Source organism: Sinocyclocheilus rhinocerous, unplaced genomic scaffold (assembly GCF_001515625.1).
Source record: "Sinocyclocheilus rhinocerous isolate Xijiao unplaced genomic scaffold, SAMN03320098_v1.1 scaffold1185, whole genome shotgun sequence".
Lineage (NCBI taxonomy): Eukaryota > Metazoa > Chordata > Actinopteri > Cypriniformes > Cyprinidae > Sinocyclocheilus > Sinocyclocheilus rhinocerous.
The window spans coordinates 342,103-357,143 of record NW_015627555.1 but is presented as its reverse complement, the minus strand read 5'-3'; the positions used below and the strand labels follow the sequence as shown (position 1 = coordinate 357,143).

Here is a 15,041-nt window from a genome sequence, read left to right as displayed (position 1 = left end):
AATTAGGTAATAGGAATGTATTATTTACTAAAAATAGTATTCTAAGTGTGATATTATGATCTCCAAATCTCGATATGTAATCCATTTATAGAAGAAGTTGGTTGTGAGTCATCCTGAATATTTATTTTTAAAAAAACACTGAATAATAGTACTAAATCCCACTAAATGATTAGTGCAACTAAACTTTGTAGATCACAAATGAAATACTGACAAAGCAGAAGACAAAAAATGCACCAAACTGGAAATTAGACAAATCTGTTGCATCTAAAAACTGCACTAAAATAAAATTCTGGGATAAAACACTGAGGGAAAAAAACTTAAAATCAACAGAAATACTACATTAATTGTTCCACTTATTCATATTTTACCAAAGGAAATAACCTGCAAAGGTTATTAGATAGGATACTGGCATTGCCTGTCACAGAACAAGATTGCATGAAATACCATTAAATATGAACAAGACTCACTTGCGGTGGGTGGGCTGGATCCTTCCCCTTCTTCTTCTGATTTGATTTAGCAGCTTTGGGGTAAACAATCAGGTTTTCCTGCCACCTAAATGAAATAAACAACCTCAAATTCATATACACGGCAGACCCCAAAAATGGACCAAGACTAGAAATCACACGCATATGCAAACTCAAGCAAGCTTTCAGATTGTTCTTACTTCTGCTTTCTGGACATCACTCTTCTAGACTAAAAACCTCCAGTTGCAAGGAATCAGAGAATTACAAGCAATAAAAGAACAATACTGAACAACCCCAAAAGAGCCAGTTCTAAAGCTGGTGTTCTCAGCACAGACAGAAACACAAGCACACACTAATCCAAGACTCCTTGACACCTTCTATTACACTCTTAAGGAATTAGATCAGCTTTGCTGAGATTTAGTGACTTATAACACTCAAGTAGAAACATAGAGATGAGACTGAAGACAGAGAGAAAGAGAAGATATTAGCTGAACTTGTGAACAAAGCTGAGGTTTTGGCACTTTGTCACAAAAAAAACCCCAAGAAATGTATCAACTTGACTTCACTTCTTTTGGTCCATTACATCACAACATATGATTGTATAGTATAATGCATATCAATTGGGATAAAAAACAACTAATGACAAAGTAGCTGTAACGTGTGGCCAAGTTCACACCACAGGTCAGTAAGTGTATTACCTACTAATGCTGAAGCTGTCTGTGTTCTCTGTTCGGATGTAGTAGTCTCTGTCAGTGAAGCACAACCTCAGACAGTTCTGGAAGCCAGTTTGATATGAAACGTCAAGAACCTCACAGCACTGGGTCATATTTACACTTCCTTGGGGCAGTGTACCTGACTAGATGAAAACAGTCGGTGATGTGTGTAAATATTCAAATGTAATCCCCTTTGTAATTGTTAACATTTTCATAAGTAACTGTAATTTAATTACACATTTTTTCTTAGTAACTGTAACTGATTACAGTTACATTTATTTTGTAATTAAATTACGTAACGCCGTTACATGTAACTAGTTACTCCCCAACACTGCTTTTAAGTGTATCTTTTTGCTTTGACTTCCTAAGGGTGTACAAGACAGATTTAGAGGCAGGTTTTTAATGTTTTATTTTTAATTTTTACAGTGTGGTATGCTACTACATGTGCCACATGACCTCACTACATTTTATATTTATTTCAGGAAATGACGCCCAGTTACCTTTTTTTGTGTGTGTGAAAATGCCCTGAACTTGTAGTGTAGTCAAACAATACATTAAAAGTAGATGTTAGAATCACTTTCAATTCATTAACCTAACAATGGAAAGGTCAAGCTGTGTACAGTTGCATTATGGTATATAGAACCCAGTGTGCTCTGGTTGTATGAATATGATAAAAAATGAATATGATAAAATATGAATACCATTAAAATATATATACCGTCAGTATTTTGTATGAATTTTATTTATAGTTAAAATACATTACATAAAGGAATATACAGATTTGATTTCTATATGATGGCATATCAATTGGGATAAAAAACAACTAATGACAAAGTAGCTGTAAAGTGTGGCCAAGTTCACACCACAGGTCAGTAAGTGTATTACCTACTAATGCTGAAGCTGTCTGTGTTCTCTGTTCGGATGTAGTAGTCTCTGTCAGTGAAGCACAACCTCAGACAGTTCTGGAAGCCAGTTTGATATGAAACGTCAAGAACCTCACAGCACTGGGTCATATTTACACTTCCTTGGGGCAGTGTACCTGACTAGATGAAAACAGTCGGTCTGTCATTACACAAAGAAGGAAAGATTATAATAATTCTAAACTTTTGTTGGTCACTGCAATAATCCAAAAATCAATGGAAAATTATTTTGGGTTTTTGTCAAAGGAACCAAGGTGAAGACGTGTTATTGTTGGCCAGCCTGGAAGTTAGCCTTCAAAAATGCATCATTATTGCAGCACTCTATTAATGATAATGCTAAATGACATTCAGTATAATATGAATCAAAATAAACAAATTTCTGGTCTGGTGTCAGTCATGGGGATACGTAAGCTTGGGATAGTGACGTACAAAAAAGGTTAGGAAACACTGCATGAAAAATGGGTAAAACCTCACCATCTCATCCAGAGAGTATCGTAGAAGCCCATGCTCGTAAAGCACAAAATATCTCCTCTGCCATTTCTATAACAGAGATGGCAAAGAAAGATTAAGGCTACAGTTAAAACATAGTTACATATCAACGGGCTGTATCTGACGGAAATAATCTGTGGAAATGCCAGCGCCATCACCCGTTTCCTGTGGCCAGAACTGCTGAAGTCAGTGTCCTCTGGGGCCAGGAGGAGCCAGCCCACCTGAACAGGCTTAGTCTGTGACAGAGAATGATATCTACTCTATTCTTTATGTTTTAAATAAAATAAAATAACATAAAATTAATGTCACTTTAAAAAAAAAAGTTAAGAAATTATATCCTCACCTGAAACAGATCTACTTCGCCGAGTTTGTGCGAATCCACGGTTTTGAAGCAGTTTTGACATTTACTTTTATTGAAGATGTTGGCCTGAAAGCGATGACACCGATTCTCGCGTGCAGAAAACATCGTTTTTGGGGGGAAATGTGAAAGTGTCGACATTTACTTTTTTTTTTTTAAATAAAGTAAAATTACTAAATAACTCATTTAAACTGACGATTGTGGTAGTGGTAATGATGAAATATATATATTATCAATGACAAAACCAACAAAGAGCATTATGTTTAAAAAGATCTTAATTCATGCCACACCTGTCTGTAAAATCATTAGCATAAACGCTTGTCTGAATGTGTGAGTGAAAGTGATATCCATTAAAATTCTCCACCCTCTGCTTTCAGATCAACTTTCATCTTCTGTTTCTTCATTATGGCCTCCAACTCAGTGGCCTTCCGCTCATCCTGAAACAGAGTGACGACAAGACAGATATGAAGAGAATCATCATTTATCTCTGCTAATTTCCCTCCTGTTTGTTCAGTGATTTCCAGTCGCCTTAAACATTCACTGAGACAAATCAGCTTTGAAATGTTCTGACAAATGACTTCTATACTGTAAGTGAAAATGCTTCTATTTCACTACATTTGAATTATTTAACTATTGACCTATTAATGCAGCATTTTAAAATGCTTTTGCTTGAAAAACCTAGTTAAAGATTTAATTAAAATGAAATATTCTTCATTTTAAGTCGTTTTTGTTTAATATTTAGATTTTTTCAAAATCCTAAAACTGTTTATTTCTAATCTTAAATTAAAAAGAGAGAAAGGGATTATTTTTTTCCCTCAATACATTTTTAATTTGGTCTCAGACCTCACCATAAATATTCACAGTAACTATCCCCAGTCGAAGGTGACTGACAGAAGATCCCTTTTCTATTAATTGAGTTCTGACAACTGAAACTGCCAAAGGGAAATATGAGAAGGCATGATATTTTGTGAGAATGTTTCTGTGAGTGAGTGATTTACCTCCAGCAGTGCTTTCTGCACCATGATCTGGCTGTAGACTCTGGTTCCCTCTTCTGGACAAACAGCACGCAGCTCCTCCTTATTCAGAGAGAAGAGCTGAGCTCCCGTAAGGACACCCAGACTCTGTACAGTGCTGAGACAGAGATAGAGATTAAACACATGAGAAAAGGTCTTAGATCAGTTTTAGCTCCAGATTGTTATGTCCATGTGATGTGTGTATTTTACTCACTAATCACTGAAGCCTTTGGCCATGAGCCACCCCTGAACCTCAGTTTGAGAGGAGTGATAGTCCAGCGGTGCTGTTGTCTCATTTGCTTTGTTAATTACCACTGGACGTACTGATGCTGATTTACCATTAGCCAATCGCTGCAAGAGCTCATCATTCATCAAAAATACTGTTAACACACATAAATATTACTGTAAGAAATCAAATAAAATATAAATTTTTAAAAGTGGACATTTATGACATCCTCTGATATGACATATATGGGATAATATACAGTCAGTCGGTCATTATAAAAAAAATCCCAGAAAGGTCTCATTTCATTCAGTTTTATTATTTTTCACTAAAACTATTAAAAATGCTTTTGGTAGTTGAAATGAGCTGTAATAATTTAAAACATATATATGTTTTAAATTACTAACTAACTTCAATAAGCATGTTTAAGTTTAAGTACTAAAATTCAAAAACTAAAACCGAAATAACAATTAATTAAAGCTATATGTAAATAATTTAAAAACAAAAACTGATAAAATGACAAAAAATTTCTTTGAAATTATAAAAATAAAAGCTAATTTAAAATATTAATAAAAATTGTGTATATAATAGTATATAAATAATACAAAAATTACACTAGTATAATTCTGAAAGGGTTTTGTTTTATGATACTGATCATGTGACTCTAAAGCATCCAGCTTATTAAACAACTATTTACCAAAAGAACAAATCCATACATATAAATAACATTTATTATTTAAATCAATATTTATTATTATTAACTATAAAATAATTATTGATTTGAATTTAATTAAGTTTTAATTATGCGAAGAAGAAAAAAGAATACCCAGAATGAAACTGGCATAGTGTTAAAGTCTTTTGCCAAGTACAAATGGTCAAACATACAGTTTTGCGGATATATTTGACTGCAGAATGTCACAAATGACCAATCAAAATCAAGTACTCCTGAGAGTCAAATACTAATACTGGAGAAAAATGAATAAAATGCAAAATAATTTTTGAAATGACACTAAGCCATTCATTTGTGTGCATACAACACCGATAAATAATGACTTCACCATCCTCCATAACCTCAAGGTATTTCACTTTTACTCCAGAAGTACTGTCCTTGAGTATAATTCTGAAAGGGTTTTGTTTTATGATACTGATCATGTGACTCTAAAGCATCCAGCTTATTAAACAACTATTTACCAAAAGAACAAATCCATACATATAAATAACATTTATTATTTAAATCAATATTTATTATTATTAACTATAAAATAATTATTGATTTGAATTTAATTAAGTTTTAATTATGCGAAGAAGAAAAAAGAATACCCAGAATGAAACTGGCATAGTGTTAAAGTCTTTTGCCAAGTACAAATGGTCAAACATACAGTTTTGCGGATATATTTGACTGCAGAATGTCACAAATGACCAATCAAAATCAAGTACTCCTGAGAGTCAAATACTAATACTGGAGAAAAATGAATAAAATGCAAAATAATTTTTGAAATGACACTAAGCCATTCATTTGTGTGCATACAACACCGATAAATAATGACTTCACCATCCTCCATAACCTCAAGGTATTTCACTTTTACTCCAGAAGTACTGTACTTGCAATCATACTTTGAATAAAAGGCATTTGTTAAATAGTTAGAAGTCACTAATTTACAAATAGTGCAGTTATAAACATTACCTTTATCTCCGTTTTCTCCAATTGGTGGCATACTGTGGGGGCGTGGATCAGGGTGGAATGCATTTTTGCCTGTGGAACTGGGTAGAACACAGGAGAACCTCCCTCCTCCTGGGGGAGGAATAGGAGCTTTCTATGAAAATATGATAGGAATTAGTTTGTGACTTAGCATGTGAGTGTGTTGCTGATTACATATGTGAGCGCATGATGCCTTTACCATGGACTGCTTGCGCATTACTACGTTGGAAGAGTCAACTTCTGCGTGATTGATTGGCTCGAGGATATTATGTGGAACAAAACCAATCTGGCTGTATTCATTCCTACATTTCCACCATCGCTTTGATGACTCTAACACCTAAGACAGAGAGCATAAGAGACACAGAGAGAGACAAAGTAAGGGTAAATGTAGTAAACGGAGTGTTTGTCAATTGGTGTTATTCAAGCTATTCCTTAAGATATGGGGAAAACATGTGGCGGAACCCATCCTCATGTGGCTTGGAACGTGACATTTTATATATAAACTTTTTAATATAAAAATACATATTTTAAATATTTTATATTATAATATTAAGAATTTTTTTATAATAAAACATATGTTCACAAAACTGTGTTTTTAAATATTGACATTTATAATGACATTTTAAAATGTAATTTATTCCTGTGATGGTAAAGCTGAATTTTCAGCTTCATTACTCCAGTCTTCAGTGTCACATGATCCTTCAGAAATCATTCTGATATGCTGATTTGATGTTCAAGAAACATTTAATTTGAAAAAAATCTTACTGACCCCAAACTTTTGAATAGTCGTGTGTAGTCATAGTCGTAATACATGTGAATTAAAATAAGTGCAAAAAGGGAAGCCTTGCTTGTATGTATGTCTATGCAAGATACCTCCAGAGTTTCTCCATGTAATACTGAGAGTTCACTACTGTTTCGTGCCACAAAGTCATAACTGCAACGGTACAGCCTTTCTTCATGAGGAGGCAAGGAGTCTTCCATCCTAAACCGAAATCACACACAATGAAACAAAGTGGCATCACAAAGACACCCACTCACACACACACACACACACACACACACACAGCTGACTGGTCAATACTAACCCGTCATGTTCCTGGTATACAGTTAGACGGGCCTGTGGAAAGAGAAAGGAAGGAATTGAAGGTGGTTTGTATTGTGGCTGTGTTTATGTCAGTGAGTGTGAGGTTTCATACCTGCTGAGTCTGCATAAGTGCTTCATGTTTGTGCTGGGACTCTATGGGGTCCTCGATGGGTTGTCCGTATGCGTCTATGGTCATTGGCTGCCAACCATCCAGAAAGACAGGTGTGTATTGATTCACAGTCTTGCCGAGTTGAGGGCTGACAAACACAAACTGGAGTTAACTAACCAATCTTCATTAGTTAAAGCCTTTATTTAGCAAAATCGAACCCTTAATAGAGAATTTACACTTTTTATAATGTGCTTTTCCTTCCTTTTTGAAGCTCAAACACTCCTTTCCCCATTAAATATAATACTACGCCACCCTGCATCATATTTGCTGAATGAAATCCTATACTTGTTTCTTACTAATTTTGGGGTGTTGATTCCAAAAATAGTGCCTTGCATGTCACACTTTTTCATAAAATATGATGTGCTTTTCACAGCGTTTTGCTTTCGATAGCAATTTGTAAGGTGAATAAGTCTTATCCAATAATAACCAGAGAAAAAAATGCCACAAAGACATATTTTTCCATTCCTTTGCAGAATAATATATTTTGAGTACTTCTTTTTGCTATTAAACCACAACTTTTAACATTCGACTGCTTTTGTTATTTTAATAAGTGCATTAAAGTTTGATAAATATATATATATTTATATATTGTGACGAGTGGGGCGGGGTCGAGAGCCGTGGGAACGGAGTGAGGCCAGTGGAGTAAGTGATAATGCACAACACCTGCGCCACTCACCGGTCTCGAGTCCCACGGAGGAGCTCCGGAAGGATAAAAGGAGGAGTGACGACAGTGCAAGACGAAAGAGGACCAGGCCTGGATTTATGTTGTTTTGTTTTTGTTTGTGTGCGGCAGTCGTCCGTGAGGGGCTGTTGCGCTATTTTCAGTTGTGTGTTTATTTCATTATTAAATTATGTTTAAATGTTCGCCGGTTCCCGCCTCCTTCTTCCCGAACTACGAACTGTGTTTTATATATATATATATATATATTTTTTTTTTTTTGTATGTGAAAAAGTTTTTAAAGATATTTTTGAACTCAGTATAATCAAAATAAGTAATATAAAGCCTTTTTTGCAAAACGGCTATTTTTTTAAGATACAGGGCTTTGTTGTAGCGAAGAAAAACTAGAACTTATGTTGTGTTCTTTTTTGTGCAAAGCAAAAGAAAGTTATACAGGTTTGGAACAACGTTAGGGTGAGTAAATAAACAGTTTAAGCGAGGTTCAAACTCAAAGTAGATATCTATTTGGTTGTGCATTCTAATAGTGTGATATCCATTCTACGGTTTTGTTACTGACTATGGCATGGTCCAGTTTGATCCGAGTGAATTCCACAGTTGTTTCTCTTGTTCATTAAGGTTCTGCTGTAGTAGAGAGATTGCTCCACTGGTCATAGCGGGGCTGGAGACTGTTGCTGCCAACTCAGGACCACCTGTGGTCTTTACCATCTGGTGAACATACAACAAACCATATACACCATATGGCAATTACAATTTCTTTCCTTATTTTGTGGAAAAACTTAACCTCTGTTCTCTTCTAAATTAAAGTTAGAGGAAGTTGTACCTATGTTGCCAATTCTATGTATAATAGATTTTGAATTAGGCATGTGAATGTTAGTGTTTGGGTGAGTCTCTCTGGATGTCTGATGTGTGTGTGTGTAATACTCTTACCAAGTGCAAAGGGATGAAGACATGGTGCAAGAGTTCTTCTGCGGTTGGCTCTGAGATTTTCATCTTCAGGCGATCCTACAACACAGACACACACACTGGTCAAGCACAGCAGTTTTATGAAGCTCTTAAAGCTGTCTTTTCTGCTCTACTACTCAAGCAACCAAACAAAATTGCAAAAAAAATAGCTGGAGAAAAACACCTCCCTTTTGGCGGGGATAAAAGGCAATATTTAGAAAGATTTGTCTAATTCGTCACCTTACCAGTAGACAGAGGGAATATTTAATCTTCTGAAAAATATCCACAAATTCTTGTTCTGATGGCGGGGTCACCGTTTGTGTGAGAGGGCCATCTACAAACACAGATGTTTAGGATTTATGATTTATTATGTTTCTGAAGGTCTCGGATAGGCTTGAGAATTATGGAGGTCATCGGGGGCATCTCTCTCACCATCCTGCTCTTTCTTCTTCTTGCTTTTCTTCTTCTCCTTCTTTTTGCTATTCTTCTTAGTGCTCAGTTGCTCTAGAATGTTCTTAGCGTCTGCTGTCTCCTGCAGACGGGCCATGAAACGCTCCACATCAGCAAAACAGTAATTCACCAGCTCCTAAGAGAGGGGGATATAAGAAAGGAGGAAACTGTAAGGTTTTAAGCAATAAGTCCAATTACACAAACAGTGGTATTTTCAAGCACTTTCATGTCTTTTCTCTAAAGCTAAAATCCCAGTAACATCATATTTTTTCAGGTCAGGGCAACTCAGGTTCTTAATTACAATGTTGTACTTAAAAACAATAGTTTCATATTTTTAATGTTATGTTTTCAAAAAAATTATGAATTGCTTGATCTTTTTATATTTGTTGTTTTGCTAAATATAGAATAGGATGTTTAATGACAGGTTTCAAAGTGAAAACTTACCCCATATACCCTAATAGTGGGGCCTGTTGTCATAAAGGTGAACTTGCATTCAATGAACTGTACTTTTTTTCTGAGCGATAATGTTGAAAATTATTGCAAAATACTGGTGTGTTTATACACCCTCTTTTTAATCTCTTTTTAAATAAATAACCTTCACAGGTGTAAAAAGTGTGACAACTAGCCCTGGTCTCCTTTATTACAAAACGAAATTTTTTTTTTTTAGGTCTGCATTCTATTCAACAGGCAGTGTCCTATTTAACGGTCATACTTACAACTTCTCTCTGTGCATGCATCAGATGTGTATCTGTTTTCACTCTGTTTCCTCCATTTACTAAGAAAAGATACAAGTATAGAGCAATGAAATACACACACACACACACACACACACATATATATATATATATAAATTTACATATTATCAAAAATATATATATATTGTCATTACGTATATATTTTATAAAATAGACATACAGAAAATAGACATATATGCACATGCATTTACACCTATGGGACGTAAGTTAGCAGCTGTGTCGTTTGTAGACTTAGACTGTCTCCTAGGGATAACTGGGGGAGCAGCCATCTTAGAAAGCGAAAACATGAAAATAGAAAAGACAAAAAACAGAGAAAATTATATAGACAGTGATAAAATTCCTGTCATCATATTGACCGCTTTACCTGGTCACCTGCTAACAAACTCATGGCATGGGCACATTTGTTGCTTTTCAAATGCATTTAAGAGAACAAACAATTTCTGAATTTTTAAATCTACTTAAATAATATATACAGTTCCTTGGTCACCACTTTATGTGGGACTAAACATTTAGTTAAACAGCATTATGCTACCAGAACCCAATTATCAAAGAGGATTATTGGGTAGTGGGCTATTGGGGAGAAAACATTATAAACTGAAGAACTGAACAAAAAAGTGAGACGACTATGCCAAGGGGCCTGACAGAATCTCTTTAAATGGTTTAATAAACTAAGCTTTGGGACTTGGGCTACCACAACTCCCTATAATTAAGACACGCCTGTTCAGATTTTTATTTTATTTATTTTTTATTTTTTTCCAAACAAACTCAATGAATGGCTTTTTTGTAAATCTGGTCTTGGCAGGGTTGCTTGAGAGTTTCACTCATTTGTTGTTTAAGACTCGGATAAAGAAGGTTGACATTCCATACATAACCAATACATTACCGCACATTAGCTCAGTCACATCTATGGCCTCCGACCAACAGAAACCAATAAAAGTTTTTCAGATCTTCTTATGATCTTATGATCAGTGAGCTTCTTGGTTGTGGGGTCACACCAGAGCTGTTACAGAGTCTCTGAACATTTCTTTTCAGGATGTTAACAGTTAAAAAAACAATAATAATAGTCATAAAAAATTTACAACTCAACTTTTACAGATGGATTCGAAAGTCTGAGACCACTTGATAAAAATGTTTTTCTCATGTGTATTTTCCTGTTTTAAATACATAAATAAATAAATGCCAGCCTTCAGCATCTCCGCAGCCCTATATACAGTGGGTATAGAAAAGAATCACCCCCTTTAAAATAATCACATTTTGTTGCTTTGCAGCCTGAAATGAAGACAGACACCGTTTTTTGTTTTATCCAGCTGTATTTACTCTGTGCAACTTATAACATCCAAGTGAAAGACATAACACCAAATTTGATGGTGAGCGTTTGTGGACTGCAGGCTTCAAGTCATTGCACAGATTTTCAGTGAAGTCTGGGCTCTGACTAGGCCATGCAAGGACATTCAACTTATTCTCCTTCAACCACTGTGTGCTCAGTTTTGCTGTGTGCTTTGGGTCATTGTCTTGTTGAAAGGTAAACCTTCTTCCCATTGACAGCTTTCTAGCAGAGGGCAGCAGATTTTCCTCAGGAATTTGACAGTATTTTGCCCCATCCATTTCTCCGTCTATCCTGACAAGTGCTCCAGTACCTGCTGCAGAGAAACACCCAGAACAGGATATTAGCACCTCCATGCTTTACTGGAGAAATGCTGTTATTTGGATGGTGAGCTGGATTTCCGCCAGACATTTTGTTTAGTGTCGAGGCCAAATAATTAAATTTTAGTCTCATCTGCCTCAGAATCTTCAAGGTGTGTTTTGGCAAAGCTCAGTCTGACTGCATGTGGCCTTTCTTGAGGAGTGGCTTTTTTCTTGCAACCCTCTCATACAAGCCACATTTGTGAGAATTTGTGAAATTGTTGTCACATGCACACAATGACCACTCTTCAGAGTTGCTGTAGGCCTCTTGGTCGCCTCTCTGAGCAGTTTCCTCCTGGCTCTTCCATTCAGTTTGGAGCGACGTCCTGATCCAGGGAGGCTCTGTGTTGTACCAAATACCTTCCTCTTCTTAATAATAGACTTCACTGTGCTTCTAGGCATTGATAAAGCCTTTGATATTTTTTTGTATCCATCTCCTTGTGCCTGTCCACAACTTTATCCCAGAGATCTTTTGACAGTGCTTTGCCACCCATAGCTGATTGTTTGCTTCAGTTGCACTACCAAGGACTGAAATGCTGCAGGAAAGCTATTTTTCCAAAACTGACATGTTGGTGTTGTATCTTTCACTTGGATGTTATAAGTTGCACTGAGTAAATTCAGCTGGATAAAACAAAAACTTTATCCATCTTCATGTCAAGCTGCAAAGCAACAAAATGTGATTATTTTAAAGGGGGGTGATTCTTTTCTATATCACTGTACGTAGGACAAGCAGTTAGGAAAATGTATGGATGGTTGGAAATAAATAAATTAAATGGCAATAGGCAATATGCAATAGACTGCATAACAAGTTTGTGTAAAAATGAGTGATCATTTTCTCCAGCATGATTTGAGATGATCCATAGAGCATCTTGTGCTTCAGTGGAAGCAGGAATATCTGACTGTCTATACAATAAGTCATGATCGATGCCCTGAATGTACTTGAGTGACCTAGAAATAGTGCAGAATCTAAAACATTTGATCTTCATTTTATGTCATAATAATTCTTAATTTAATGTTTAATGCTTAACATTCAATGTTTAAAATGTTTCAAAATCCTAATCTTTTTTTATTTCAAGGTTTAGATTAGATTTTGAATACCTGGTTTTCAGATTTTTGGACACCCACTATATTCCTGAAAATTGCAAGTAGAAATCTTCAAGAACCATATTAAAAACTCAACACAATCACCATGTCAAAATCACTGCGTTGGCTAAACACTCTTGTGTTGTTTAGGAGGAGTGGCAGCATCTATGCCCAGGATTTTTATCACAGCTGCTATTATTAGCAGAGATCTATTCAATGACTTGCTTGAATTCACACTGTCATGTCATTGTATCGCCAAAGAATAGGTACAAGACACAAAATATAGCTCTTAGATATGAGATTACAACGCATTGAACATTGCAATAGATGAAGTAGGCCTAATACTTTCCAATCCTTCAGGGGAAAGCATTAGTGTGCATTGCAACTAGGATCTGCATGTAACTATAAAAACATAATACACCTGTTGCCAAAATTGCTAGTACTGTATTAATATAAAGTATCAGTTTCCATGACATTATTATAAAGATTTAATTGGCTAGTTTAAGAGTCTTACCGTGTGTTAGATGTGTGCACCTCCTTCTGTCACATCTTCTGTTTACACCTAATAGAGAAATGCAAGAACAAGAAAAACAAGTTGATCTGTTTAACTTGAAGAAAACCTGGACTTCCTTTCTCTCTCTCTCTCTCTCTCTCTCTTTCTCTCTCATCTGAGTTTCAGGATATGAAGAGCATAGAAACCTGTGTTAATACATTCTGATGAATGCATTCCTCTTACATACCTCTGAGACAATAAACACAACAGATCTTCAGAGAGATAAGATTTTTATAAGAAACTTTGAGGGGTCCAAACTAGATTACAGTAGAATATATTAAAAGTAATGTGTAAAACACCACATAAACATATGTATTCACACATAAAGACAAGTGGAAAAAATCCAATACTCACACAGCCACAAAGTCTTCGGCAAAGAACTGCATCAGTCGCTGTTTCAGTTTAGTGTGTTCAGGCTAAGCTTGTTTGTCTAGATCTGTCATTCTTCTCATACCCTCCCCCTTTCTTTCTTTTTTTTCTCTTCCACTGTTTCTCTGTCATTCACGGGTGTAAAGAAGCGCTGTTACCTCAGTGTTTAATCTATTTGAAGTACTTTCGTGAATCTGGGTCAATTTATGTGGTGTGTGCTGTCAGCACCCAATACATTTAGAGTGATATTTTCTTACTGCAAAGCTTTTGATACGTAGATTGTTTTAGTGATGTATTGTTGTTGCTTGCCTTTTTTAAAACAATTATTTCTCATTGTAATGAAATATTTGTTATTCTCATGAAACTCTGTAGCTTGCTCAGTTGTTGGAAATTGTGCAAAACTATATGTTGATTGTTTCTGTTCAAAATAAGGACAACTATTATTAGATGTATAGAAGAATTTCTCAAGTAAAAATACACTCCCACACTTACAGTGCATTACCTCTCACTTGCAGTGATTGTGTCATTTTGATATGAATTCTGTCTATTGCCTCAGACGCCTTGCCAAGTAATGCACAAATGCTGTTTATCCTGCCAGGAACTGTGAATCAAGTTTCACATGACACTTTTTGTACCTGCATTTCCTCTTTCCTCTCAATCACAGCGCTACACTGTACCTTAGTGAATTAATCTGCATTTTGAATCTTGAAAGTGAAGGATTAATTAAACACTCAGGAGTCTCTAATATAGATCTGTAGACGTGCAACTTTTAATAAAGTTAAAAATGGAAAAAGACTTTAGTTCGTGAACAACTTCTGTGTATTTAGCGAATAGGTTGAGTAAATGATTCAATGATTCACTCAAAAAGACTCGTTTATCTCCACCTACCACGGAAACATGCGAAATTTATTAGGACACCAAACAGAATGTGAATGCACACTCTATGGCTTTTGTTTTATCAAGTAATAAATAGATAATTTTCAAACATTTAGACTGTGGAAAGTACAGTCTTCAATCTACACCGTTTTTCACAACACTGCAAACCAGCATCTTTGTTTGTGACGTCAGTTGTTTGGTCTGAGGCGTTTCAAAGATGGCCGCCGAGTGACATGACTTGCCTTAAAGGAACTTTGGTAATACCGACCCTCCTATCTCCCAATAGTTAGTAGGGATGGGCGATACCACTTATTTTGTTTTCGATACGATACCAATACTTTTAAAGTTAAGTATCGTCGATATCGGTACCAATACGATACTTCTAAACTGAACTTTTAAATTATGAAATGCATTAAAGTTTACCGCGAGAGTGATTGGAGAGCAGACGACTCTCTACGCTTTTGAATTGCTCTCGCGGTACTTTGATGCATCTTGAACAAGCCTAATGAGCGACAGCCA

General features: G+C 35.7%; 2 protein-coding genes across 2 annotated transcripts in view; both read right to left on the bottom strand.

Moving 5' to 3' along the window:
* Nucleotides 1-808, bottom strand: part of LOC107731071 (myosin phosphatase Rho-interacting protein-like) — a 12,231-nt gene extending 11,423 nt beyond the window's left edge. Inside the window, exons 1-2 of the mRNA XM_016542058.1 lie at nucleotides 665-808; nucleotides 468-552 (exon numbers count right to left, since the gene is read on the bottom strand). Coding sequence (XP_016397544.1) covers nucleotides 468-552; nucleotides 665-681 — 102 coding nt within the window. The 5' untranslated portion in view covers nucleotides 682-808. The remainder of the gene's footprint in view (nucleotides 1-467; nucleotides 553-664) is intronic.
* Nucleotides 809-3,187: 2,379 nt separating this feature from the next.
* Nucleotides 3,188-13,744, bottom strand: LOC107731194 (epidermal growth factor receptor kinase substrate 8-like protein 1). Its single transcript, XM_016542202.1, has 16 exons — nucleotides 13,632-13,744; nucleotides 13,239-13,286; nucleotides 10,140-10,227; nucleotides 9,920-9,978; nucleotides 9,186-9,339; nucleotides 8,999-9,087; nucleotides 8,739-8,813; nucleotides 8,368-8,516; nucleotides 7,076-7,220; nucleotides 6,965-6,996; nucleotides 6,753-6,861; nucleotides 6,079-6,216; nucleotides 5,865-5,994; nucleotides 4,172-4,337; nucleotides 3,943-4,075; nucleotides 3,188-3,381 (listed from the first exon to the last, which is right to left on the bottom strand). The coding sequence occupies exons 3-16, from the start codon at nucleotides 10,225-10,227 to the stop codon at nucleotides 3,295-3,297; spliced, it is 1,554 nt and encodes a 517-aa protein (XP_016397688.1). The 5' UTR covers nucleotides 13,239-13,286; nucleotides 13,632-13,744; the 3' UTR covers nucleotides 3,188-3,294.
* Between the last annotated feature and the right edge of the window lie 1,297 nt (nucleotides 13,745-15,041).

Bases quoted from the DNA above. Each gene is read 5' to 3' on its own strand.
- LOC107731194 (XM_016542202.1), bottom strand. From the start codon at position 10,227: ATGGCTGCTCCCCCAGTTATCCCTAGGAGACAGTCTAAGTCTACAAAC. The intron at 6,862-6,964 runs GTTAGTATTGAC...ATTTCGGTTTAG, and splicing joins GTATACCAGGAACATGACGG to GATGGAAGACTCCTTGCCTC. The intron at 6,217-6,752 runs GTATCTTGCATA...TCTCTGTCTTAG, and splicing joins TACATGGAGAAACTCTGGAG to GTGTTAGAGTCATCAAAGCG.